Source organism: Bidens hawaiensis, unplaced genomic scaffold (assembly GCF_021521415.1).
Source record: "Bidens hawaiensis isolate Kalapana, Puna unplaced genomic scaffold, B.hawaiensis_p1.1 tig00012813_1, whole genome shotgun sequence".
NCBI classification, from domain to species: domain Eukaryota; kingdom Viridiplantae; phylum Streptophyta; class Magnoliopsida; order Asterales; family Asteraceae; genus Bidens; species Bidens hawaiensis.
In genome coordinates this window covers 386,428-413,139 of record NW_027492066.1, presented here as the reverse complement: position 1 = coordinate 413,139, position 26,712 = coordinate 386,428, and the positions used below count along the sequence as shown (strand labels likewise).

The 26,712-nt window shown below is 35.4% G+C and overlaps 4 protein-coding genes across 4 annotated transcripts; 1 reads left to right on the top strand and 3 right to left on the bottom strand.

The window, feature by feature from the left end:
- Positions 1–700: 700 nt before the first annotated feature.
- On the bottom strand, positions 701–4,363 carry LOC143542236 (putative aspartyl aminopeptidase). Its single transcript, XM_077034870.1, has 10 exons — positions 4,127–4,363; positions 3,206–3,293; positions 2,942–3,077; positions 2,580–2,852; positions 2,372–2,504; positions 2,048–2,284; positions 1,815–1,947; positions 1,535–1,716; positions 1,334–1,446; positions 701–929 (listed from the first exon to the last, which is right to left on the bottom strand). The coding sequence occupies exons 1-10, from the start codon at positions 4,361–4,363 to the stop codon at positions 824–826; spliced, it is 1,638 nt and encodes a 545-aa protein (XP_076890985.1). The 3' UTR covers positions 701–823.
- A 1,215-nt stretch (positions 4,364–5,578) lies between these two features.
- Positions 5,579–10,398, top strand: LOC143542235 (putative sodium/metabolite cotransporter BASS4, chloroplastic). The gene is made up of 14 exons (XM_077034869.1): positions 5,579–5,752; positions 5,847–5,949; positions 6,680–6,787; positions 6,866–6,933; positions 7,016–7,094; positions 7,182–7,240; positions 7,336–7,404; positions 7,490–7,603; positions 7,813–7,834; positions 7,970–8,037; positions 8,120–8,205; positions 8,290–8,419; positions 8,508–8,609; positions 10,277–10,398. Exons 1-14 carry the CDS (start codon positions 5,579–5,581, stop codon positions 10,349–10,351), a joined length of 1,257 nt encoding a protein of 418 aa, XP_076890984.1. The 3' UTR covers positions 10,352–10,398.
- A 177-nt stretch (positions 10,399–10,575) lies between these two features.
- LOC143542272 (diphosphomevalonate decarboxylase 1-like) lies at positions 10,576–13,900 on the bottom strand. The gene is made up of 10 exons (XM_077034903.1): positions 13,615–13,900; positions 12,985–13,183; positions 12,576–12,639; positions 12,252–12,315; positions 12,077–12,157; positions 11,867–11,953; positions 11,512–11,669; positions 11,367–11,415; positions 11,082–11,206; positions 10,576–10,989 (listed from the first exon to the last, which is right to left on the bottom strand). Exons 1-10 carry the CDS (start codon positions 13,828–13,830, stop codon positions 10,764–10,766), a joined length of 1,269 nt encoding a protein of 422 aa, XP_076891018.1. The 5' UTR covers positions 13,831–13,900; the 3' UTR covers positions 10,576–10,763.
- Positions 13,901–18,807: 4,907 nt separating this feature from the next.
- Positions 18,808–25,124, bottom strand: LOC143542233 (uncharacterized). The gene is made up of 13 exons (XM_077034868.1): positions 24,851–25,124; positions 23,841–23,957; positions 23,468–23,532; positions 22,684–22,783; positions 22,444–22,515; positions 21,964–22,023; positions 21,755–21,884; positions 21,508–21,686; positions 20,492–20,676; positions 20,285–20,412; positions 19,961–20,187; positions 19,627–19,870; positions 18,808–19,538 (listed from the first exon to the last, which is right to left on the bottom strand). The coding sequence occupies exons 1-13, from the start codon at positions 25,118–25,120 to the stop codon at positions 18,907–18,909; spliced, it is 2,409 nt and encodes an 802-aa protein (XP_076890983.1). The 5' UTR covers positions 25,121–25,124; the 3' UTR covers positions 18,808–18,906.
- Between the last annotated feature and the right edge of the window lie 1,588 nt (positions 25,125–26,712).

Genomic DNA, 26,712 nt, shown 5'->3' with positions numbered 1-26,712 from the left:
TTTAAAAATATTTTATTCACTCTTCACTTCCAACATTTTTATTTTATTAGTCATCTTTTCTCTTATTATTTATATTCGTTTGTTCTTATCTTAAGCAAAATATATAAACCTAAGTTTGTTAATTGCGAATGAGAGATAAATACATAAAACAATTAGATCTATCACAAATTATTAAAATGTTTTATAAGAATTAGAGTAATTGATTGTTTAGATTACTATTAAGCCACTAGGTATTGCTCATATTCGTAAATAAACGTAAAATGGGTTGACCCGAACACGACACAAATGTAAATGGGTCGACACGACACGAATAAATATATGGGTTGGGTACCGACACGATTGACACCCATGTATGAAAGTGAATACGTAAAGACTTGTCTGTTTCTGGTAACTAAGTTCATGCTATGTATTTTCTTGCCTTTTTCATTTAAATCTTTTTAACCGTTCAACTAACCTTTATGCTATTATGTATTTTCATATTTGTTAAAATAAGGTGGCAAAACAATCAACCTTCAAATCTTTTTAAACATTCACTTCCATTTCCCAGAGAGAACAAATCCAAACCACCAAAGGGCAGCAAGTCAAAATCTTGGATGTGTATTCTCAAATGTTTCATGTGCAATAGTACAATACCATGCATACCGTAAGGAATTATGGTCAATTCATATTGATTACCACCTGTTGATAATAACCTCCATCTTTTCTTGATGTTTATTGTCCAAATTGGAAAATAAATATATAGTTTTCTTGACATATTAAAAGAATGTACAAGTGTCTTACTGTCATATATTTGTTCTGTTACTAAAATCTTGGCGGGAAGCAGCTAGTCGACATTCAGTTTTTGGTCAACGCTTGAGAAAGTTTGGTAAAATGCCTTGAAATGATTGTAGGCTATATCTATGTCTTCCTTTCCACATATCTCTCTTACACTGCGGTTATTGAAAAAACACCAAAATATTCAAAAAAAAAAAAAGAATATAAAAAGCATACAAGGAAATAAAGTAAAATTTGGCGTACGAGTCGAGCCAGGGTGGTTTCGAGCTTGGGCTCAAAATTAAACAAGGCAACTTAGCTTGGCTGTAGCTTGATTTTGAAGTTAACGAGCTTAAGATCGAGCCAACGAGCCGAGCCTAGGTCGATTTTGGCTCGGTTACAAAAATGATCCAAATCAGCTCAGGATGTTTCAAATCAACTTTTTATAGCTAGTTTTATTCGAGCTTTTATCGAGCAAGCCACGAGCCCAAGTTTCGAGCCTCGAGCTTTTTGAACAGCGTTTAAGAAATGGTTTTTAAAATTTGAAGTTAAATTTGAGTAAACGAGTCGGATTTATTACCTGTGCATGGAAAGCTGAGGAATGCCACAATCAACAGTACGGATACCAATTCCAGAAGCAAGTATAGGACCTATAGTGGACCCGCATCCCATATCGTTTCTTACTACAAAGTCCTGCATATAGATCAAAACAGATTTAGTGGACTTCTTGGAGACTGTTAAGAAATACTAGAAGTCACTAATTACAGTTACAAATAATTACCTGAGTTGGAAGATTATGAATTTTACCGACTTCTTTAAAAAGAAAAGCGGTAGTTCCACTGGTCGCATATCGTTGATTTGCATTATGCTTTATGACGAGACCCTTGTGCAATTCTGGGCGATGATGTTCCTCGTGCTTTTCCATAAAATTAGGGTGAACTCCATGCGCCATGTCAGCAGAAACTGTAAAAAGATATAAAAGTAAAACTTGATGTGAACAAAATTGTTATTTCTTAACACTAATTTGCAATGTAAAATAACAGAATAAAGTTGATACAAACCAAGAAATGATCGACGAATTGCACGTTCAATGATGCTTTCCCTAATGTATTGGTTACCCAGTGAATCGGTTATCCGCTTCATGGCTTGAAACATTGTTGGTGCACCAGCACCTTGCATTGAATCAGAACCAACCTATACAACAATATGCAGAAACTGACGATAAACAGTATAAACGACTGGCAATTTTTGCATCTAAATTGACATGAAAATAATATTTCATAAGCTGGCATACCTCTTCATTATCAAAAAGTGCAACCATTCTAATTGCATGCTCGTCTGACAAATCTTGGGGCCCACACGAGTCAACAAGAGCTCTAAGTGCACAAAAACTTGAAGCAAGATTATCTAATCTTCCAGAAAATATAAACTCATTGTTTGCACCTCCTAGACAACTAGGTTGAGTATCACATATGTTTAGCTCAATGTTTGCTATGTCATCAATTTCACAACCCAACTCCTCCGATAAAATCTGAAATTTTTTAGAAACTAATCAAACAAATTGGTTCAAAAAGCACCATCTTTCCATAAATACACCCAAAAACATGATTTCTACTACCTGCATGAGTAGAGGATGATGAAAGGATTTGTTTTTATCTTTTAAATCTGAGGATGCATCGTCATGTTTTGTTGCCAATAGTGGGTTAAGATGAGTCTCCAAATTTGGCTTGAAACCATCCTGGTTGACCGTACTATAACAAAAACAACGATTATGTTCACATATATAAATATTTCATAAAGCAACAAGAGAGAAAAAGCAAACAAACCGGTCAAGATGAATGGCAAGTGTAGGCACGCGTAAAAGAGGTCTCTTAACTTTAACTAATTTATGTTGAAACGAGCCATCATCTGCTCTCAATATAACTCTTCCAGCTACACTTAAATCTCTATCAAACCAAGTATGCCATAATCCACCACCATACGTTTGCACATTAACCATAAGATAGTTGGTTTTTGACAGTGCAGATTTCGGCTTCAGCTTCAGACACGGGCTGTCAGTGTGCGCAGCAATTACATGGAAACCATTACCAACAGAATACCTGAAAAACTGAACTGTTCAATAATCAAAACATTAACCTCAAAAGGATGACAGAAAATTAAACAGTAAAAGAAAACAGTGGTGAATCACTTTTCTCCAATTGCAAAAGCAACCAAACAGGACATGTTCCGCGTGAAGAAGTAGCGTCCACCAGGTTTAAGCTCCCAGTCATCATTCTCACTGAGAAGATGGAATCCAGCAGCAACCAATTGTCGTTTTGCTTCCGCTATAGATTCATATCACAACAGATGTATCAATATTTCATCAAAATGCATTTTTATGTATTGCTATTAATATTCAAATAATACATTTGCATATGACAGAAAGCCAAACAATAACACTATAATTGCATACCTGTGGCATGAAACTGAGTCCATGACTCGTTGAGATAGTCTAGAAGATCACCGACTATTGAACCACCTGGCCCGCTAGCTGGAGAATTCTGCACCAAAAAAGTATTTTTAATTTTTTATCAATTAACATCAGGAGACGTGAATTGCCTAACTGACTAACTGTAATCAGGGTTGTCCATAGCACTCAACGCTCACACGAAAATGCTCATTCGATTTTGAACTCGGTTTGTAAACGATCCAAGCACGAGCAAATGTACACTCAGTTCGGTTGGTCATAACACACACACACACACTTTTTTTTTAACCCTTCAAAAATTTCCCTCACTCCGTCAATTTCATCGTCTCACTTGTTCGCTTCAAGTTTCAGGCTACTAGAAGCATGGTTGCATAAATCCCGACAAGGCACCGATTAATCCCAGCCAATTAATTTCGGTTAATCCCGATTCATCACCAGTCCCCACCCAACCGGCCGACCAGCAACTAACAATTACTACTAGAAGTATGTTTTCATGTACATTATATCCAAACTTCAAACTTCTTTCTTATACAATTTGCAAACCACTCTAAGTTTGCTTTTACTAATATTTTTTCGGGTACTTATAGAAATTTTTAATGTGTTTAATACGAAAACAAATAAGCAATGCTCGGACCTCGCTCTATCAAAAAATGCTCGATTTGTAAATGAGCCGGATCGGTTTGTAATCGAGCCAAACAAGAACAAGTCCTTGCTCGGTTCGGTTCGGCTTATAAACAACCCTAACTGTAATACCGACACCTAGACATAATATTATGAGATGAAGAATCACGTCTGTGTTCAGCTATCTAAAACATTAACATCTAATAATAAAATCACTCAATTTCTAGTGTAATTTGAAAATAAATGAAAAAATTGATAATAGATATGAGGTAACATTAACCTAACCTCGGGAGTTGAGGAGCAGAGTGAGGGAGTGAGATGAAGCCTGCGTATAATAATACTACTACGAGTGTTGTTGTTCCGGAATGAATTAGGGTTACAAAAGAAGGATGAAGAGTGAGTTAATTTGGATGAGACTGAATAAGGCTTGATGAGAACTGAAGAAGAAGAAGAAGAAGAAGAAGAAGAAGAAGAAGATGATGCGTGCTGGAGTCGAGCTATGGCAGCAGCTGCCATTGCCATTGCCATTTGCCAACCAGATAATAGATAGAAAGATAGATCTCCAAATCTATTTTCGTTAGTCAGATTAATGACTTCCTATCAATATTGTGTGCAAAAGATATCAAGAGGACCAAAGTGTAAGTTTTATATTTTAATTTTTAGGCAAATTGGAAATAAATAATACAAACCAAATTTAAAGATCACAACCAGCGGTCCTAATTTTCAACTATTTTTGTCTCAATGGACCCCCGTTAAAAAACACTTAACGCCGTTAAGTTTTTTTCCAAACCGACTTTTTAGGGCTTTTGATTGAAAAAATGATACGAGGCGACCGATGTAAAACTTATCTCGAAATGTTGATTCAAATGACTTGATTTTTGTTAATTAGAAATTCACAAAAAGTTAACAAAAAAACACCGTTTCGTCGCTTGGATCACCGTTTCGAGATAAGTTTTACATCGGTTGACTCGTATCATTCTTTCGATCAAAAGCCCTAAAACGTCGTTTTGAAACTTTGGAAAAAACTTAACGGCGTTAAGTAATTTTTAACGGAGGTCCATTGAGACAAAAATAATTGAAAGTTGGGATCGTTGGTAGTGATTTTAAAGTTAGGATTATTATCAGCAATACACAAAAGTTGAGATTATTTATTTCCAATTTGCCTAATCTTTATTAAAACGACAAATTTCATTAAAACAACTAGAATCAAACCACCACCAAAAATGTTGCAAAATAAAATTACACCAATCCATCCATCTAATGCTTTTTTAGGATAGAAACCTTAAATAACGTAACTATTTTATATCCTTCATAGACTTCAATAAATAAACCAGGATATTCGCGAAGATGAAATTATTTGTAAATATCTATATACATCAACAACCAATACCATACAACACCTTACACCAGTAAGGGTAAGTTTTGTTAGCAAAGCGAAGTGAACCGTTATAATTCATTATTGAGTGGTAATGTGCCAATGTGGTATAATCAAAACGCGACATTAAATAAATTGATTTGTGTTTGTTTTTATTAACGAGTGGTGTTTAAAAACGGACGTAATAATAACAGTAAAGACAACTCTTGAAGTGGACATGACATTTTGGACGATCGATATAATCAAAAATGATGCTTGCATTTACAAAAGAAACAAAAGGATTAATATAAAAATAATTTGTAAACCAGAATAACTGACAGTCCCATGTCACACAACCACCAAATGCGAATGTGAGGTAGCCAATGGCGGGAACACTTCAAACCCTAACCAATCTCATCAATCCGGTCACCCGAACCGCCCGATCACTTAACTCCAAATCTAACAACTGCTGCTTCAACGTTATCAATAAGTCGTTGATACACAGGAAGCTGGCTCCTTCTGTTACAGTAATAAGAAGCCACACCAATTCCGATCAGGTTCTGATCAAATTGAACTGGATTTATGTAGATTTTATCAATGATAGTTTATGACTTTATTCATTTGGAGAAAATAGTAATTGTGTTGTTTTAGATTCAGAGAAATGGCGGTCCAGATCAACCGCCTCGAAACTCTGGTATATTGGCCATGGTAGAGCCTCTATTCAGTTTTGCTTCAAACAATTTTCTTCCACTAGGTAATAATATAATACGGAATGTTTCAATTAATTATAATAATCTGTTAGGGGTGCATGCAAACAAGTCAGATTGTTTAACTTACACAGAGCTCGAGTTCCAAACTCTCTATTTTAATAGCTCGAGTTCGGCTCGTGAGTAGTTTTCAAGCTCGTGCTTAGCTCATTTAGCTTACACGGAGTTGAGCTCGGTTCCTTTAATTTACACAAACCTCGAGCTCGGCTCTTTTTATAATGCTCGAGTTCGGCTCATGAGTAGTTTTCAATAAGCTCGAGCTTGGCTCATTTAACTTGCATAAAGCTCGAGCTAGGCTGGTTTCAAGCTCTATTTCTAAAGCTTGAGTTCGGCTCGTGAGTAGTTTTCAAGCTCGAGCTTGGCTTGTAAACTATTTAGTAATTATTTGCTCTAGATATATTTCAACTGTGATATTATAAAAATTACTTAGTTATTTTTTTTCTCATAACTTTATATATGATAATTATTAAAAATATATATATTAAATAAAAGTTATAAAAATAATAGGCTTGCTAAGGCTTGCGACCTGGCTCGAGCTCGATAAGTGAAGCTCGTGTTCGAGCTTGCTTATTAAACAAGCTTATTTTGAAGCTCAAGCTCATTTAAGCTCAGGTCGATCAAGCTTTTTTACTAGTCGGTCACGATCGGATTGGCTCGTTTACACCCCTAGATTCTGTTTCAAAGCCAGCATTATTTACTAAGATATCTAATATGCAGCTCTTGTTGGGGGCGTAGCATTGGGGCTTGCAAATCCCATTCCTGGTTGCCTTGCATATAAATATCAGCTATCTAAAGTCAGCACTTTTGGGATATTTATCATATCAGGCAAGAAGGTAATTAAGAGTATTAGCTACTGCTAGCTTTACTCTTAATCAGCTTATTCTCTGCCTTTTCATGATACAGGATTGACACTTCGCAGTGAAGATATTAGTGCGGCTGCTGAAGCTTGGCCGGTTGGACTCTTCGGGCTAGTATGAACTCATATTATTTAAATGTCATATTAGTAGTATTAAATGTAATTTATGAATATTAATCACATTATTTTCACTGCAGGCCTCAATTTTATTGTTTACTCCCAACCTTTCCAGAATTATCCTGCAACTTCATCTCCAACCTCAAGAATTTGTTACAGGTGTGTTCATCAGTCATAAGTGTTTTATTTTCATAGCATTAATTAATATTTGTTTATTTAGTTATTTATATTCTTTTTACCTTATAGGACTAGCTCTTTTTAGCTGTATGCCTACAACATTATCAAGTGGAACTGCTCTAACCCGGGTTGTTAATTGCTATATTAAAATTCATTCAGTTACTACTAAATTTCATTATATTTCTGATAATATAGTTAATTTTGGGTTAACCCGTATATGCAGCTTGCTGGCGGAAATGTTGCATTGGCTCTTGCAATGACTGTAACATCTAGTTTGTTGGCAATTATGATTGTAAGTTCAAGACTTCTAGATTCTTTGTAGGATACAATTAACAATTGTACAAAAAAAGAACTGACTGGCGACTGTATCTTTGTAGCTTCCGTTTTCTATATCGAAACTGATAGCTTGTGGACTTGGGGCAACCGTCCCAACTGAAAAACTGTTCAGACGGCTTATCTTCACACTTCTGATACCTTTGATTATTGGAAAGGTAATAACTTTTGTTGTCAGTTTGGTGGACCCCATCAAATATCACAAATTCTTAATCATGCAGTGGAAGTATCATGCCTTTTTCTTGTAGAAAGGTAGAATAAGAGCAATTGTCATGCATATATTGTGCTTTAGACTGTACATAGTAAAGTGGGATGACACTTGTTATATGTTCAGGTTTAAAAAAGTAATGTTTTGGTTTCTTGACAGGCGTTTCGGGAATCATTTAAAGGTGATATTTCTTTCTCCACATAATTTCCAAGTTATTGTTTTTTAATCATATTTTACAACTAAAGTAACCAAGATCTTAAATTACATATGTGCAATGAGTTGTCTTCTTAATTCTTCAAATTCATATGTACTGCAGGGTTGGCAGATTTTGCTGATAATAACCGAAAGCTCTTATCAGTGCTGAGTGTATTATTACTCAGTTTGGTAAAGCTTAATCTTTGCTTAGCAAATACTAATATGTATTTTCTCAATTTATTGTGTTACTAAAAATCATAATTTTATTCAGGTCCCATGGATGCAAGTAAGCAGATCAAGATACCTGCTTCTAATGGTTAAACCTGCAGCTTTTCTTGTAGCTGTCATGATGGGAGTGTATGTGCCCACTTGTCTAAACAATAACATAATTGAAATATGTAGATTTAACAGTATGACATTAACCTTTCTGAACATCTACAGATTGCTTCACCTCATACTATTAAGTTTCAATGCGATCTCTATACGGTGCCTGTGCGCGCTATCTGGTGGTAGCAATTCAATTTTTGCCAAGAAGGAAAACTTCACTGCCCTCTTACTTGTTGCTAGCCAGGTAACTAATGGTTTTATTATTATTTTTTTAATTAACAGCCATATACTGCTATTTATTGAAAAACGGAAGGGTGAAAAATGATTTGTAGAAAGCGTTACCAGTGTTGGTTGAGGTGGTGGATCAACTAAGTTCTACATTTGGGGAATCGGGTTTACTGATCATTCCCTGTATTGCAGCACATTTAAACCAGGTTCTTATTCTCTAAAGACAGAATTACAAATTTTGTCCTTTAAAAAAAGCCAAAAACCGGTTCGTGTCCTTTTCTAAGTTTCCTTGCAGGCGGTGTACTTTAAACTTTTTTTTCCTTCAAGTTTTGTCCTTTACGCTAACTGGGTTAGAAAAACTCAGTTAAATGCCCTCACGTGAGACGCATGTGAGGGCATTTTTGTCTTTTCGTCTACTGGTAGTTATTTATAATTAAAAAATAAATTAATATATTATAATAATAATATATCATCAAATCCAGTATCCATCTTCTTCTTCACCATAATAACCCCCAGACCTAATTCTTCTTCAATTCTTTCTCCTGCTTCCGTCTTTAACATCCAGCCGCCGGTCAAATCCATCACCGCCGCCGTCCGACGCCGGAGATCACCGCCGGAAAACGACATGTCAGTCACTAAAAATGATCTTCCCGTCTTCTTTCTCTCTCTACTCTCTCCCTCCCTCTCACTACACCAACACCACCACTACCTAAGCCACCGACCCATCCTTTTCCAAAACTCCGGCCACCATGAACACAAAACCCACAGCTACCGCCACACACCAACCAACACTTGTAACTGCCACCACAAGACCATACTTTCTTAAATCGGCCACCGCCAGCCACCGTCACAAATTCCGGCCACCAGAAACAACCACACCACCATACCTGCAACCAGTCACCTACATCACCACCGCCGGAGAACCCATAAACCCAGATTCCGGTCAAACTCGCCGGAGAAGACACAAACCCAGATCCATCTCCACTCCCACCGGAAACCACCATGGTCAACCACCCTCTTCGATTGCAATCAAGTCCAGGGGTTTTTATATAGAGAGAACCGAATTATTCTATGCACTTGATTTTCTATATAAAAATCTACAAATGGTTTCACAATCAATTATTGACCATACTACAGGTCTACAACACAGGTTCACCGCCAAGATTGAAACCTGATCACATAATTGAATCTTTCCCATTTGCCCCAATCGAGCCCAAATTTACAACCACCACCAAACGAGCACTAATTTTGCAATCGATTCCTCAAATGCAACGGTGGAAAACCAATTTACAGATCTGGTTCTTTAACCGTAAATTTTTGACTTTAACCAACTTACCTTCGGCTACAAACATATTGAGCTAAGTCAGCGTCTTCTTAAGATTCGCCGAAAGATTCTTGTTTTTCTCTTAAGCAGCATCTGAATTTGATTGGGAGTGGATGACAGTGGTGGTGGGGGTGATGTCATATAGCAGGGGAGACAAGGAAGAAGATAGTGGTGGTGAGGGTTTGACCGGAATCTGGGTTTATGGGTTCTCCGGCGGTGGTGATGTAGGTGACTGGTTGCAGGTACAGGTGAAAAGACAAAAATGCCCTCACATGCGTCTCACGTGAGGGCATTTAACTGAGTTTTTCTAACCCAGTTAGCGTAAAGGACAAAACTTGAAGGAAAAAAAAGTTTAAAGTACACCGCCTGCAAGGAAACTTAGAAAAGGACACGAACCGGTTTTTGGCTTTTTTTAAAGGACAAAATTTGTAATTCTGTCTTCTCTAAATATGCATTTAAAAACCAATCAGGCAACACATTTGTAAGGGTTTCAAATTGGTATTTCCTTTCATAGCTAACTAGTAAAATCTATATATGCTTTTGGTTTAGATCATAATGGACTCTATTCTCGTAAGCTACTGGAACAAAAACGAGAAGTCAGTTGCGAATGCCAAGCTTGCATAAGGCTTCAGTTTTCAAAGATACAAGCAACATCTTTTTCAGTCTATGTTTTCCTTCACGTTCTACTGATCTACTCAAAGGTGATCACATCATGAATGTAAATGTCATTACCTATTTTTCATGCCTTTTGGTAACTTTACATGTATCATAATAGGGTGTTATTCTTTGACAAACATTAATCCAATGGTGTTAGCCCATTGTTACTTGCATACGGACATTAACAAAAAGAACTCAGGAAAAAAAAACAATTTATTCAGATAACATGTTTTGGGTGCATAATCCTAAAAATGGGTACAATGAATTGTTACACAGCTCCATACAAATCTCATTCTAAAATACTCAAATCTTCAGAAGAAAAGCATTAGAAAATGAATAAAACACAAGGAAATAAACATTTTGCAAATGCAATTCTTTCTTACTTGGGCAAGCCAGTGAGTGGGTCCAGGAGAGCCTGAGCTTCATCTGACAGCACAACCGGGCCACCACCAGGTCTCGTGCAGATGAAGTAACTAACATCTCCCTTTGATTTCTGGGCATATGGAATGCTATCTCTGACTTCTGGGGGAGGGGTCAACGCCTCCACATCCTTCATATCCTTAATCCCAGCATCTTTTAGTATAGACTTGTCCCCAATTATGTAGCTGTCAAGTCAAAGAGGAAAAATAATAGTACTTACCAGACAGATTACATAAAGCTTATTATACCAAGAGTCAAACAGTTATCATTATCATACCTGTCTAAATCAGTATCAGTTTGTGGAGGGAAGTTGTAAAGCAGCCTCTGGAGCAGAAGTGCTGCAGTTTTTCTGTTGCGTGCAATCATAACCGCATTTGGCCCTGCATCAAAGGTATACGCCACCTGCACAGCTTCTCCTTCTCAAAGTTAGTCCTCACTCCACACATTCTATATATTATACATATACATACATGCATAGGCAAACATTTAGATGCATGTATACGTTTGGTCTGTTTGGAGGGGTGTTTTACATAATTTAATAGGTTTAGAAAAGAACCCGGACCTGAGGTGTTTCCTCTGCACGATTCCATTTCTCGACACTGCTGATTATCCTGCAATCACATAACCATTTAAAGTTAACTTATTGTTCTTGACTTCTTGTAGTGCTGATCCACGATTAAAACTAGTATACAGAACTAGAAACTTGCCTATGCGATGTGTCATTCATGTAGAATATAGGAGGGTAAGTGTCAAGGCAGACAGCATGAAACTGATTGCTGTCAGTACAAGTTAGACGCACAAAAGACGAAAAATCACGGTTTTGTATGGCTTCTTCCATTTGGACTGTGCGTTTTGGCACAACTTCCTATCACAATAAAAGTAGGAAGTTTAACATGATTATATAATTTAAGTGCATAAATATTAGAAATTCTCAAATTCCAAAAAAAAAAAAATCAATAAAGCATGAGAGAATACCAACATATATTATATATTTATATGCACCACAAAAAACAGTAAGATTATTCAAGTACGAAGGACATGTGATATATATGAATAATGTACCTTGGCTCTATGTTGTATAAGTGCACTAGTTTCTACAGAATCACGCATGCCTGAGGTGCTACTGGTTTCCTTCTGTCGGGCACTTACCTGTAAGCATCAGAAGCACCATTACCATGATTAAAAAAAATCATGCTATTACATAATATAATTTTGTCAACTAATAACGCAGAAAAATAAGTTACAAGTTCAACAAAAAAACATGTAACATACCACAGCAATGATAATTACAAGTTCATCCCAATGTTTCTCATCAGCAAGTTGAATAGCAAGGCTGTCACTTCCATTATCCTCCTACAATTAATATAGAAATCTTAGTAAGAATATTTGATCCCATAATGAATCACATTGCAAAGAAAAGCTATAACTTTCAAACATGAAAACCTACTTTTCCCATTGCCCACTTGACGAATCCACCATATAAACTGCGGCACGCACTACCTGAACCTTGCCTGCACATAATTTATACATTGTAACAATCGTTTTCATCATTATTCACTTGCACATAAACATATAACCGATATAAAGTTACACATATTTTTAAGCATTCAACTACAATATTTCTTAGAAAAAGTAGAAAATAACATGAATTCACTCATTGGAACATTAATATTGAGAAAAGGATAAAAGTGATAATAATAATAATAATAATAATAATAATAATATCCAAGCCCTAGAGGCCACCTCGTTAGAACTGGAAAAAGAAATGTACCTAGCAATAGCAGAAAGTTGACTGTTATCTTCTTTCAGATTCATCAGCTTGGCAAGAGAAAAAACTGGCCACGAGTTAAAAAAAATATTTGTAATTATTTAGAAAAAAAAAATACTCTCAGCTAACATAGAAGGTAAATGATAACTATTGAATGTGGTTGCAGGTCGTATCAAGGGACATTTGATGTGGCGACCAAAGGGCTTTTAGCCTAGTACTATCAAGGTGTGTAAAATGGTGTCCCTCCCCGAGATTGAGGGTTCGGGTCCCATAATGGACATCTGTGTAGATTTGAGAGTAGGATTAGAGGGTGTGTGTTAGCCGTTCTTAAAATAATAATAATAATAATAATAATAATAATAATAATAATAATAATAATAATTTAACGTTGCTGCAAATATGCAATTTGTACCTAGGCAAGCAAGACCAGCAGCTGAAGAAGCCAGGCCAGCAGCTGTTGGGAAATTGTTGTATGAAGCAATGTGCAGATGAAGGTTTTGCCAATCTTCTTTCTTGATATGAACACCTTTCTTCTTATCTTCTACATCTTGAGCGCACGCTCGAATCTCTCTCAAACAACTTTGGAATCTACCTCCTTGTAGAGATATCTCCTACATTAACCACCAAAAAACACCAAGATTGAGAAAAAAAACCGAGTGATTGATGAATTCAAACTAGCACGCGCTACACACACACCACTGACATATTATCAACACACCACTAACAGGTTACAGGTCATACAGGACATATAACACGTTCCACATATTATAATGTTATCTGTGCCATGAGTTATAACTTTTTAGTAAAACTGACTTATGTAACTAGTGATGGCCAAAAATCCGGTTTCAAATCCTAAAGTAAAACCGAATTCACTCAATCCAGTTAGTTCCAGTTCGATCCGATCCGCACAATTCAACTATTACTAAATGTTAAGCAAATCGCCTCGGTTTCTCCGAATCAGCAAAAACATAGCCAGTCAGTCTAATCGAATCACAAACAAGTAACAATAATATAACATATAACATAAAGTAAGTATAGGTACCTTGCCGTTGAGCCACATGCGATCCTGATCAAAGGTAGGGCTGACAGAGACAGTAGTAGTGGTGCAGAGGTGACTCGGATCGAGAGTGACACTAATGCTATCATTAATCGGTAATATCAACGTCTCGTCTCGTTTCCCCCAGTACTTAATCACGGCTATGTTCGTCGGCGTCCGTGCTGTCGTCATTAGTATCCAATTCGCCTCTTCACCTCCCATCGATTAAAGATCTGAACAAGTTTATTTATTTATTTATTTATTAAGAGCAAGCAATTGGGAGTGAAATTAGGGTTTGGATTGATAGGTTGTTTATAAATTGAGTGAGTGTGTAGCTGCTTATTTATATGAAGAAGAGATTGAATTTGAAGGTACCCACCATTGATGACTGAAGATAGTTGAGTGGAGTGGGCCCATAACCATTTAGGTAGCTGTTAATTAGTTTCTCTTTTTAAACTTTGGACACAATGGTTTTTGTTCTTTGATATTATGGACACTTTACTTGGCACCGGGTCGAAATATGGCGTTGTTATTTAATGTTAAGGTAAACGAGTTAGGGTTTGAGATAAACAGGTTAAGAGATTGGTGGCACCTTTAAAAACTTGTCTAAACATGTTCGAGAATAACACATTTAACTAGCAGTGTTTATATGTAGGGATGGTAACGGGGCGGGTGTCGGTAAAACCGTGTCTCATACCCAGCCCATTACCCGTCGGGTATCGAATGCACCCGTTGAGATTTTCAAGTACATTTCTTTTTATCATTACAGTTTTTTTATACATTTTATTCATAGAACAATCATTATAAGCGTAATAAATAAATAAAAAATATCATTCTAATTTTTATATACTTTTTTATATATCTACTACACAACCTACAGAATACAATGAACTTTTCTACTACACAACCTACAGAATACAATGAACTTTTCGGGTATACGGTTCAAGTAAACGGGTGTGCGTTTTAGGCTAATCGGGTCGGGTATCATCTAATCCCATACTCGGCCCATGTCCGTGAAAATTTTTAAATCCTAATCGCATACCCCGGGTATACTCGTCGGTCTTGAGCTTTTTTGTCATCCCTATTTATATGGATTAACAAGTCGATACGACATATTTAAGATCTGCTTAAAAAGATGACATAGATGTTTAACTTTATAATTAGTTAAATTGCCTCATGTAATAGATGACATACTTTGTTAAGGATTTCATGATTTGTTGCTTTTGATAACTTTTATTTATAAGTTATGTCTTATTGTGTGTTGTTAAGTGATTCGTGCTAATAATCATGTTAAATGTGTTGCTTCATTTATATTATTGAAATTGAAATGCTAATATGTAATCGAGCTAAAGGTGTTGTGTTATTGAACTAATTAGATGTAGTCGTGTTAACTCAATTATACATGTTTGTCTTAGTGTTTAAATAAATGACAAGTTTAGTTAAGTATCTCATGTTCAGGTTGAATAGTCAACTAAACATGTCATGTCTAACACAAAACTACATGTTATGTTAACTCTAATCTAGTCTCGTTATAAAAGACAGGGATGATAATTTTTGACATAACACAAACTTGATAAAGAAATATAAATAGAAGAACTGGATTGGTGTTGACTTGTTTGATAAATATATTGTGTTTCCCCATGTCTAAAGGTTTAATAAACGTAAACAAGTGATATTCAAACTTATTAAAACTAAATTGTTGAACCAACATAACCCGTTTACAATTAGAATTGAAAGTATATAAAAGTTTTCACTCTTCCTAGAAACTAGTTGTATTTTTATGCTTTGGCCACTAATATTTTTATTATTTGAATGTATGACCACTCATTATTCTTCTGGAACCATTATTCCATGATTTGGATTAGAGCTAAAACTAAGAGGATATTTATATTGAAAAGAAGCCCCATCACTTGGACTACTGGGTAGCTTGTATAATTCAAAATACTGAAAATTGCAGTCCATCTTTGACACTTCCTAGAAAGAAAAACATATTAAATTAGTATTTGCATATTAAGAAAAACATCTTTACCTTCTTTTCTTTTCCTACCCAAAAAACAAAAAAAAAGTATATTAATTTTTTTAACTATCCACAATACCCAAGTGAGTCTTGACTCATCCATACTTATATTAATGTTTCAGACTTGACTCATCCAAAAATACCATTAAGAAGAAAACCCCAACACTTATAGAATAAAAACTTATGTTTAAAATAATCGGTATTATCATATCTTTTAGGGATTATACATGAACAAAACAAAATAGGTAAAGATGAACAACTATATATGTAGGCGTATTTGTTAGGAATAGAGTGATTATAAGCTAAAATCATAACATAATTGTAAGCCAACTATTTACATGTTTAAAAAATATTAACTATTAATAACATTGACCGTAATCAACCAAACCAGCGAATATTTGTAGCATTGTACTCAAGCTTTGAAGATATCAAAAGGTTGGTTGTTTATGTTTCATATATAGTTTATTTATTTGATGCTGATTATTGAATAGAGCATGTTTGTTGCTGCTTGATTTAGATGCATTATATTTTGGTTTAAGAGATTAAGCATCACGTGATGGAGATTGATATTTATTAAACTAATAATTTATTAAGATTAATCTTGCTCTCTTTTGATATTTTATTGTAGTTATTATAAGAATATAAGGTGTAATGATTTATATAATTCAGGTGAATGTTAGTATATTTTCCCCGCATAAGTATCATGCCATTATCAAACAAATCACTTTTTCGATAAAAGACGTCTAGGTTATACAACAAAAAAAAAGTCGTCTATTAAATATTACTTGACAAGAAACATAAAAAAATAAAGAAGAAGAAGATATTAACTTTTTTTTTTTTTTGGTTTAATTCTCAAAAACTTTATGCACTTTTTATAGTATAAAAATGATCTTATTATCATTGAATCAGATTTCATATTTTGTGATTTTATACTCAAAAACCATGAAACTTATATCTTCAAAGTTTTGATACCAATCAACCGCCCCCACCTACAATTAAATGCTGATTTTAGTGTACAAACAAACTTTTCGTGACCACGTTTTCCTTCATGAAACATGAGTTTTATAAAATTAACAAGGAGAACACGTGTATAACTACAAACATGAGTTTTGATATGCTTGTTTTATGTTCTTTTGGACCCCATATAGCTACCATTCTATTATAAGCATACTGTCCAAACTAGAGGTGTACAAATCGGGTTTTTTAAATACCCGGGTTCGGGTATGGAACCGGGTTCAGGTATGACCGGATATTGGAAAATCGGGTATTGGCAGTACCCGGGTCGGGGTCGGGGTCGGGTCCGGGTATTCTCTCTAAAAACCATACCCTATACGTCGGGTTCGGGTCAGGTATAGAACCGGGTATTTGAATACCCTATTTTCGGGTATTGAAAAAACCCTATTTTTGGGCTCTTTCAGGGTTTTTTTTTCGGGTATAGATTAGATTTTTTAAGGGGTTACAAATTTTAGGGGTATTTTTGAGTATTTTTTAGGTATTTTTCAGGTATAGATCGGGTATTTGAAAAACCCGATTTCGGGTATTGGAAAAACCCGGTTCCGGGTATGGAACCGGTTCCGGGTTTCGGGTATTACCGGGTATAAATCAGGTCCGGTTCCGGATATGGGTTTTGGTACCGAAATGCATACCCTATCCGTACCCTACGAGTAGGGTCGGGTTCGGGTATTAAAAACCCGGGTATAAAAAAAACCGGTTCCGGGTATTTTTTTCGGGTCCAGTTCCGGGTTCGGGTTTTTTATGCACCTCTAGTCCAAACGAATATCTAAAAGGATTTGTAAAACAAATTTTCATTAGACTTGTTACCTTTATAAAATATAGATTTTTTTTTGAAAGAGTAAATATACAAAGGTTATTATTTGTATTTTTTCATCATTAGATCATGTGTGGTCAAAACCCTACACATTGCGATGTTTTACGCGACGTGACATACAGTTAGCTTTTTAGAGTTTTGTAAAAAAAAATTGTGTGGTCAATACTATATCCAAAACTCTCCAGCAATTATTACCCAATTATTACTCAATTATTTTCTTTTTTCTATTTTGCATTTATATTTTTTAATAAAAATTAAATAAAATATTTCATTAAATAAAAAATACATTAAAAAAACCTATATTCAATTAAAAATAAAAAACTACATTAAATTATGTGTTTCTTGATATTATATCATACACCTTTTTATGTTTTTATTCAAGCTTAAAAGCCAATTGTAAACTAATGAAGATTGAGGGGTTAAACGAGAACACTCTAATAAGTTAAAACTAAACCTGTTACCCACCAATGAAGACCCTTTGTTCTAAATGCCACACAATACAAACTCTAATCCTAATTCAACCAACTGATCGATCAGTTCATCATTTTATCATCACCCGTTGTCTACACAACGTTCACATAGCCAAAAACCGGCCGCGGGGGGGGGGGGGGGGGGGGTGTTGTTTACGGCCTCAAAACACCAGCCACGGCTCGCGCACGACTAGAGATGTTCAAAACGGTTTGGGACTAGGAACCGGAACCGGTTCCTATATTCAAAACCACCTTTTAAACCGGTTCCAGGCTCGAACCGGTTAGGGAACCGAACCGGTTCTCCCACCCTCGGACCCCTAATCTATCTAACCGGTTCTTACCGGTTCCTAACCCGGTTCCTGTACCGTAACCGGTCAAAAAACGGCTATTTTTGACCCCAACGGTCAAAAAACGGCCAAAAAAAACGGTTAGGAACCGGTTCCGGTTCCAGAACCGGTTCTGGTTCGGTTCCGGTTCCTACCCGCCCCCACTCAGAAATGCAAGAACCGGTCACGGATCATCGGGTTGAATCAGATAGGGTCCGGTTCCTACAAAAAACGGGTAGGAACCGGTTCGGGTCCGGTTCGGGTCCACCGGTTCGGTTCCAGGAACCGGTTTTGTTGATCATCTCTACGCACGACTACGAATGGTCGTATTTAAAAAATAAGGCATTGGCAACATTGTTTAATTCCCTACTTATAATCAATTTTTAAATCATTTACTTTAGCATTTATATATTAATACTAGTGCAAAATAAAATCAAACTATTAAGAAAATGGAAAGAAAACCATACACACTTTTTCTCTGTAAAACTTCAGATGCAGTCACATAAAACCTCATCTAACCCCATCACCATAATACTCTAAAATTCGCCGCTAAATTTTTAACTTCATATTTCAAACATTTTGCATTTGCAAGAAAATACACAACTTAATTAGCATGTTACCTCCATGGATTCCTATCAAAATTTCCAAACCCTAATACTAATCCTCATCAGAATCTGGTTCAACATCAACAATATCGGGAAGCTCGTCCATCGAATCATCACCTTTATCACCTAAATCAAACTTCAACTCAATACCTCCCACAGGACCCGATACCAATGGTTTACCTGTCGGCTCTGAATTACTCGTCTCCATGTTGTCCAACGCACGAAAGTCAACTGTTTGACTTTGACTTAGACTTTCAGACTGCTTGTTAACTTCTTCAGCTGATTGTGTTTCCACCAAAATCCCCTTTCCTTTATTATCATTAACCACTTCAATTGAAACAGACTTTTCTGCTATTTGTGGTGTTGTTTCATTATTTTCTGGCTCGGTTACAGGTGGTTCGCTTCCATCGTTATCTTTTACCCATTTTTCATACAGATCATCATTTTCTAATTCTGGGTTTTCAGGCTCGTTTCTGGACCCGCCACCTAGATATAAGTTGTGTTGTTGAGCACCAGAGTACGTAAAGTTCTCCATAAACCTGTTTTTTACTCCATTAACGGGGTAGTCGGTTATTGAAGATCCAAGATCTATCAATGGAATGGCTCTTGGATGTATTAAAACTTCCAAAGCCATTATCGCGTGTGCACAAAATTCGGCAACTTTTGTTCCTGTTTCTTGCCTCCCTGCATATGTTTTAATAAAAATAAATTGTAGAACTGAATGTTACAGGTTAACATTAAAGAAAAAATTAGCTAAGAATAAGGTCAATACCTTTACGGTAAAGCTCAAGACCGTGAGCCAGATACGGAGGGCGAATACGTCCGGGAGAAAGAAGAGATGCCAAAAGAGCACGTAAAGAAGCAAGCTGAAAATCAGCCCAACTGGAGCCACTGTTGTGTGAATTATAAATATCATTTGCTGGTTTTATTAATCCACCTTTACAAGCATCTGTAGCTAAAGTTATAACAAGTGAGTCCACACTTGGTCGCCAGCTGTTAGATCCCGATGCACCACCCTGCCATCAAGAAAATTGCAGTTTACAGTAGCATAAAACAAAAAACTTGAGAGTTGTACAAATTTAGTCAAACAGCATATGCATACATACCACGGTTAGTAGTGTTTCTAGTGTTTCAAGTGCTGCAATCTTGACAGCAACTGGAACAGGGTGTTTGGGTGAATAACTTGTTTCAGCCTGAAGTCCAAAGGGCATAGTTGTCATTTCATGTTTTCTTTTCTTTTGCGTAGATTCTGAATTACCACCACGATCACCTGCTGATTCCAGATCAATGGAAGCATTGTTTACAACATCTTCAGCTAGGTATAATGACAGCCCTGCTCAATTACACAGCCACAAAATTACAATTACAAAGAAGAATAATATATATATATATATATATATATATATATCAAATAAAAGTTAAAAGCATACCAACACCCATGGACAACAGCATTAACTTTATGAGTGCATAGAGTTTTATCCTAAGTTGGGGTGATTCACATTTCCTAAGATACTCTGTTACAATTCGGATAATGTGTGCAGCATGTGGTAACAGTTGACTGCAAATATGATAACCGTGTTAAAACACGTTGGCAAGAGAAATGCGTTTAGTATTATAGAATGTAATTTATAGGTCACCTGCGTGCTTCCTTGACAATGCCACATAGGATATCCAAACTATGAGAATGCTGAACGGGAAGTTCTAAGCATACATATTCCTGTTGCATTGCAGTTATAGTTGGGTACAAGGTTTGTGTCAAGGAACCATCCACCATCAGCACTCTTTCAACAAGCATTAATAATAACTGAATAGGAACTTTAGCCTGCAGTAAGAAAAAAAGGGAGTTTAAATAACTTTTATGCCTTTAGATTAATTAAATGTGAAGTTAGATGTAGCAATTCCGACATATTTACTTATGAATTGGTTAATCCATGTAATAATTTACCCTAACCGGTAAAGATGGGGAAATAATGCAGCTTGAAAAGAGATTAAATACTGAAATTGGCAGAACGGATACAAAGTCACAGAAACTGCTTTCCAAACCTCACAAACCACTTTATTAAAAAAAAATAAAAATTTAAGCCTACGTTCAAAATAATATAATTTGGGAAGTGCTAAACATAGCCCTTAAAGATGTGACTGTCTGGAAAAAAACATACAGTTAACTTCTGTAAGTTGGTTGCTAACTTTGGCGATACGCTGGCTAAATAAAGATTTTTCGTACCAAAAATAAACATTTTATGCTTGTTAATCATAGTCCTTTATTTAGCATACCAACTATTTCTAAAATGTAATAACTAGAGTTATTTTTAACTCTAATGAGTCAAACGCGTAACACAAAAAGTTACAGACTAATGAAAGATTGTGTGTGTTAAATGAGTCAAAAGTCACCCAAAATGCAATTTTGTAGCATACAACCTCCTAAATCATTTTAACAAACAAACTATATCAGTTTTTAAATAATGTTTGGAATTATACGGCACACTAGCGGTTGATAACCACCTAATAATTTTGGCATAATGTGTTTCAGATCAACCAGATATGACCCGTTACAGTCACACAAAATAAACTGTTTTGATCAGTTAACCATAAAAATGTGAAGGTCAGTTGACCATAAAAATGTGAAGGTCAGTTGACCATAAAAATGTGGTACCTGAGCAGGATAAGAAGTTGAAAGCATTGTAGAACAGCAAAGCATCAGAGAAGATACACTTGCCATATAAACCCGTTCTACCCTTGATGACTTATTAGAAATGTCAAACATCGCCAAGCCTCCAAGAGGGGCAGGTGGGTCATTTCCTGGAGGGAGTAGTGTCCTCATGGTTTTAGTTTCTGCAGTTGGTAAACATCAAAAAGTACGTACTTGTCAAACATAAACAAAATAAGTCTTATGAACTTACCTTCTTCTAAACCTTGGAATGCATCATTCAGAAGAACATTAATAGCTATTAACACCTTCTGAATCATCAAATACCAGCTGTCCGCATCCCCTTTTGATTTGGGAAGTAAAGATAAGCAAACAGCAAGTTTCTGGTCACAACAGAGAGTAAAATGGGTCATACATTGTTACATCTATAATCAAATGTTAAAGCGGAGAAAATGGTCTAACCTTCACCATTTGAGTATTGCATTTCCCAGACATAATCTTTGCAACAATAGCAGCTTCAGCCTGCCAAACAAATTTTCAGACATCAAAAAACAACTGTCTATTAGTTAAAGCCATATTTTCTGAATATTGAAGATAGCAAGGGAGAAATAATGTCTAGTTACGAAGAAGTTTATTAAAAAAACTTTGTTATCATGTATATTTTACAGTTTTCAGAAAAAGAAAAGTAGCACAAAATTTAGGTAGCTTATGTTACTATCTGCTTAACTTTCCTATTAGACATAACAACAAATGATAAATGCCATTAATTGCCGATTTTATTTTATGGTCATACTGCAAGTTGCATAAAGTGATAAGCTAAAAACGGATTATATATTTAACTGCTATTATGCTAAGACTAAATAAATCAGCATTTCCGAGTGTTCATATGCTTAAATAACCAAAATCATTAGTCACACTTTGCAAAAGAGCCAGGTAGCTTACAGAATCATAGTTCTTCTGGAGAGATGATGGAAATGAAGTTAAAATCGTGCTTAGCAAATTAACAGCTCCATCCTGCAGAATAGGAACAAAACAGTTGTTTACCAGAAGCAAAAAAAAAAAGAAAAAAAGAACATGTTTCATAATACGGGTAATTGCAAAGTAATAAAAAATTTCTGATGAGGGCATTTAGTTGGCATCAGAATAAAAATAAAGATAAACAATGATAATACCAATACATACAGCATCAGAGCTATCCTCTTGTATCAGCGTTAAAACTGTTTGAAGAAGCTTTGCAGCATGTGAAGATCCATCTCTCTTCATATTTGGAAACCCACTCAACCTGGTGCAGATGAAAACAAGTAAAGGTTACAAAATATTATGTATATCAGAGGTACACAAATACTCTTTATATAGTTAACATTAGTACCGGTCCCGAAAAATACAAAGTAACAGCCCCACAAAATAAGAAGTAACAGCCCCGCAAGTACCGGTATATTTATGATATCACAACTCTATCTATATGTTTCCACATGTGGCAATATTCGTGTTTTTTAAGTAACTGTTTTGAGTTTTGTTACACTCCACTTGTCCCGTAAAAGTTGCAACATTTAATTTCACGTATAGAGTCCTTTAATAATATTCAAATGCCTAAATACCCATAAAATTTAAATAAATTTGTGAACCACAATGAATCTCACTAGTCACTAATATCTTATAATGGTTTCTAGTGGGCAAAACACATAAACTTTAAATGGAAAGGCTACAACATGCTTTAAGCATAAAAGTTACAAAACATATATTGTTTTCAAAGAATATAAATAATCCTCAAAAACAGTGGAAACAATTAGTCAAACAAATAAGATAAATTTAGAGGTTAATAAAAGCATCATGTGTGCTTACATTATTTTTCACTGTCTCGGCAAACACTTATTATTCTAAATCTTAACAACCACAAATTAATACAAAGCTTCATTTGTAAACATTGACACATTTGTAATTTGGCTAAAACAAATTAAAGACATACCTTGTAAGAAGATCTGAGATTGAGCCACAACATGCAACTTTCACAAGGTTAGACCCTGCAGGAGCCTGATTTATATGCAACATTGAAATTTGTATTAGATAAAAAGAAAAGAAATCAGCTTATAACAATCTTTATAAAAGCACAACCTTGAATTTTGGGCAAAATCCACTTTTTATTGTATTTTAACAGCTTTTTCAGAGTTGTGAAAAAATTAATTCTGACATTTAAAAAGCGTTGCACAAGACAGGTAATATTTGAAATTCCAAAACAGCTGGGGAAGTTGAGTAATCTCCAATCATTTGACAATACATGCAAGATGCACCATAAACACGAATATTAATCAAACTATAAAAGAAGAAGAGAGTCTAAATACCTGAAGATGTGTAAGCAACTTTTGTAACCAAACAGAGTACGATGCAAGGAACCGTTCAGAACTGCATCCTTCACAAGTCACCCCTAACAAACATATTCCAGCCCAACATTTATCTGGCTACACCACACAAAGAAAATTTAGATTTACAGTTCTGAACTAGACTACAAACTACATGAAAGCAATCATACTATTATCTTCTCTTCTGTGAACTAACCAATATAATCTGTAACTTACATTTTAGATTCCTAAAGTCTCTGAATTTAAACTATAATTCACGTAAACCTAAACTCAAGTATGACATTTTATTTGAGCAGAAGGTTGTGGACGAACCGAACGTTCGGTGAACTGCTGGGCGGAAGTTCGTATATGCTCATTCATTTAATAAATGAGCAAGGAATTTCGTTCGATTAACTAAATGAACGTACATGAACAAAATCCATGTTCGTTCAATTGTGTTTGTGAAGTTCGTTAACGTGTCCGTTTACATCCGTTAATGTTTGCTTGATTATGTTTGTCATTGAATACATTTCAATGACTTTTCTAATCTTATCACAGAGATTTAAGCAAAACTATTAACTATAAAACAAAAATATATATGAGTATTATGTAATTAATTTACATGTAAAATTAATATATGAATATGAATGTGAAAAAAACACCAACACAAACTTGTAGCCGTACCTGACCGTTCACACTAACCAATTTCTGTTATCCAAATTATATAAAACACTATTTAGTGTTCACTTGTGTTTGTTCGTTTGTGTTCGTGAACCAATCACGGACAAGTTCCTTTCCTTAATGAACAAACACGAACATGAAATTCCATTCGGTTAGCTGTTCTAGAACCGTTAGCTTGTCCGATAAAACTTAACGGACGAACATGAACATCGCCTAGTTCGGTCTGTTTACAGCCGTAAACAGAAACATAAACAATTAGGCCTATGAATAAGCTTGCCCTAAAACAGAGACCTAACAGCATTACTTCTAATGCGAGTTGAATTGGAACATACCATATTGCTAGACACTAGCATCAGCACACGGTCAACCCAAAGGTCAACAGCTGACTTCCATTTTTCAATCGATTTTTTATTATCAGCGGATTGAACAACGCGTTCAGACAACAGTTCGTGAGTTCTGATTGCAGAGGCAACGTGTAGAAGCTTCGATGAGTCTCCCAATTGCTGCTTCTCTTCGGGAATGTGTTCGTTGATTAGTAAACGGAGGAGTCTAGGTTTTATAGCCACGTCATACAGGCTCTGTGCGTAGTCAAATGCCGCCATTGATGCTTGATTGACCTCACAGACTGTGTGAGGTTTAGGGAAGAAGAAGAAGGAGAATGAGGTGAGCTAGGGTTTATGTAAAATAATTGTAAATTGTATTTGAGAATAATATATTTTACTCTTGTAATACCTTGATAACCCTTGTGTTACATATTAGACCCTCACCTAACAAAGCAGTGGTGCAAACGAGCCGAGCTCCTCGAAAGCTACATAAGGCTTGAAACGAGTCTAGCCTTTTTCAATTTAGAGCCAAGGCCCAAGCCTTAAATAAAGTTTGTTTAGTTATCGAGCTTTAGCCTTGTGTGTTTCTAAGTTTTACCTCTTCTGGACTTCTATGTATTAAGTCAACACTTCATAGTTGAGCTCTAACCGAGTTTTGGCTTGTTTACGGTTTTTTTTCTAAAATATGCAAAAATAATTTTTAAAAAAATGTATATAAATTAATTAATTAATATAAATTAGCCGAGCTCGATTTTGAAAAATCAACTCGCAAGTTAAGCTCAAACTTTAGAAAAAATGAGCTCAAGCCCTCGTAAGTCAAATTGAGCTAAGGTCAAGCCTGGTCGAGCTCGGGCTCGGCTCAGCTTGTTACACATTAGAGCATCACCAATAAGGGATTCTTGAGATTTTTTAAGGAGTGAGAATGTGATATGAATGAGAGAGGGTATGATGTGGAGGAGAGAGGGTGTGGTGAGATTCTTGATGACGAATGCAATTTGTTTGTGAGATAAGTATGAGGAGAGAGAATAGATGAGAGATAACTGATGAGGTATTATTGTGGGGTTAAATATGAAGTGCCATATAAAAACATTTACAAAAACACCATCTATTGGAGGTGGTCTTAGTAGAGGCATGTCCGCGCAGTGCGACGAGGAACATAGACACAAGCAATCACGTTATAAGTTAAATTTTCTTAATTAAAATAAAAACTATAGCAATATCGTACTCAAATTAAAGGAAACAAAGTAATATGCTCATTTTCATTATGTATATCTAAAAAAAAGTATTTACATATGAAAAAATTATCGTCGTTTTACAAATTTTAGGGAAAGTTGGTTTATAAGTTAACAATACGTTTAAAATGATTGTACAATATGTTTTAAAAGTTGTAATTAGTTAAATTTTTAAAATTATGTAACATTTAATAATAGAGTATAAATTAAGCATTATAGTTACGAAAATATTTAAATTCAATGTAAAAAAAAAAGTTAGAATAGTACTTGAAAGTCAGAAAATTACACTTTAAGTACTGGATAAATAACTTTAGTTCTTCGTTAAGGTAGGGTGTGCATAAACACGGGCTAATCGGTTTTAAAGTGAATATTAATCTTAAGTAATAAGTAACTACGGTTATATTAAAGAAGCAAAGCTTTTAGAGTTGGGCTTGTGTGTTTTGCGCTTAACTTTGGTAACTTTTGTCATAAACACCATCAAAGTCAAAACTATTGGGACTTGACTCTTGGCTATGTGGTAGTTCGGTTTGGTAGCCAGGACTAGGTGGTTTATCTCGGTTTATAACCAAAATTTAGGGCTTTGACCAGGTGCCACTTTCGGGCTTCATTATCACAGTTATAACTTAAAAGTTAAAACAA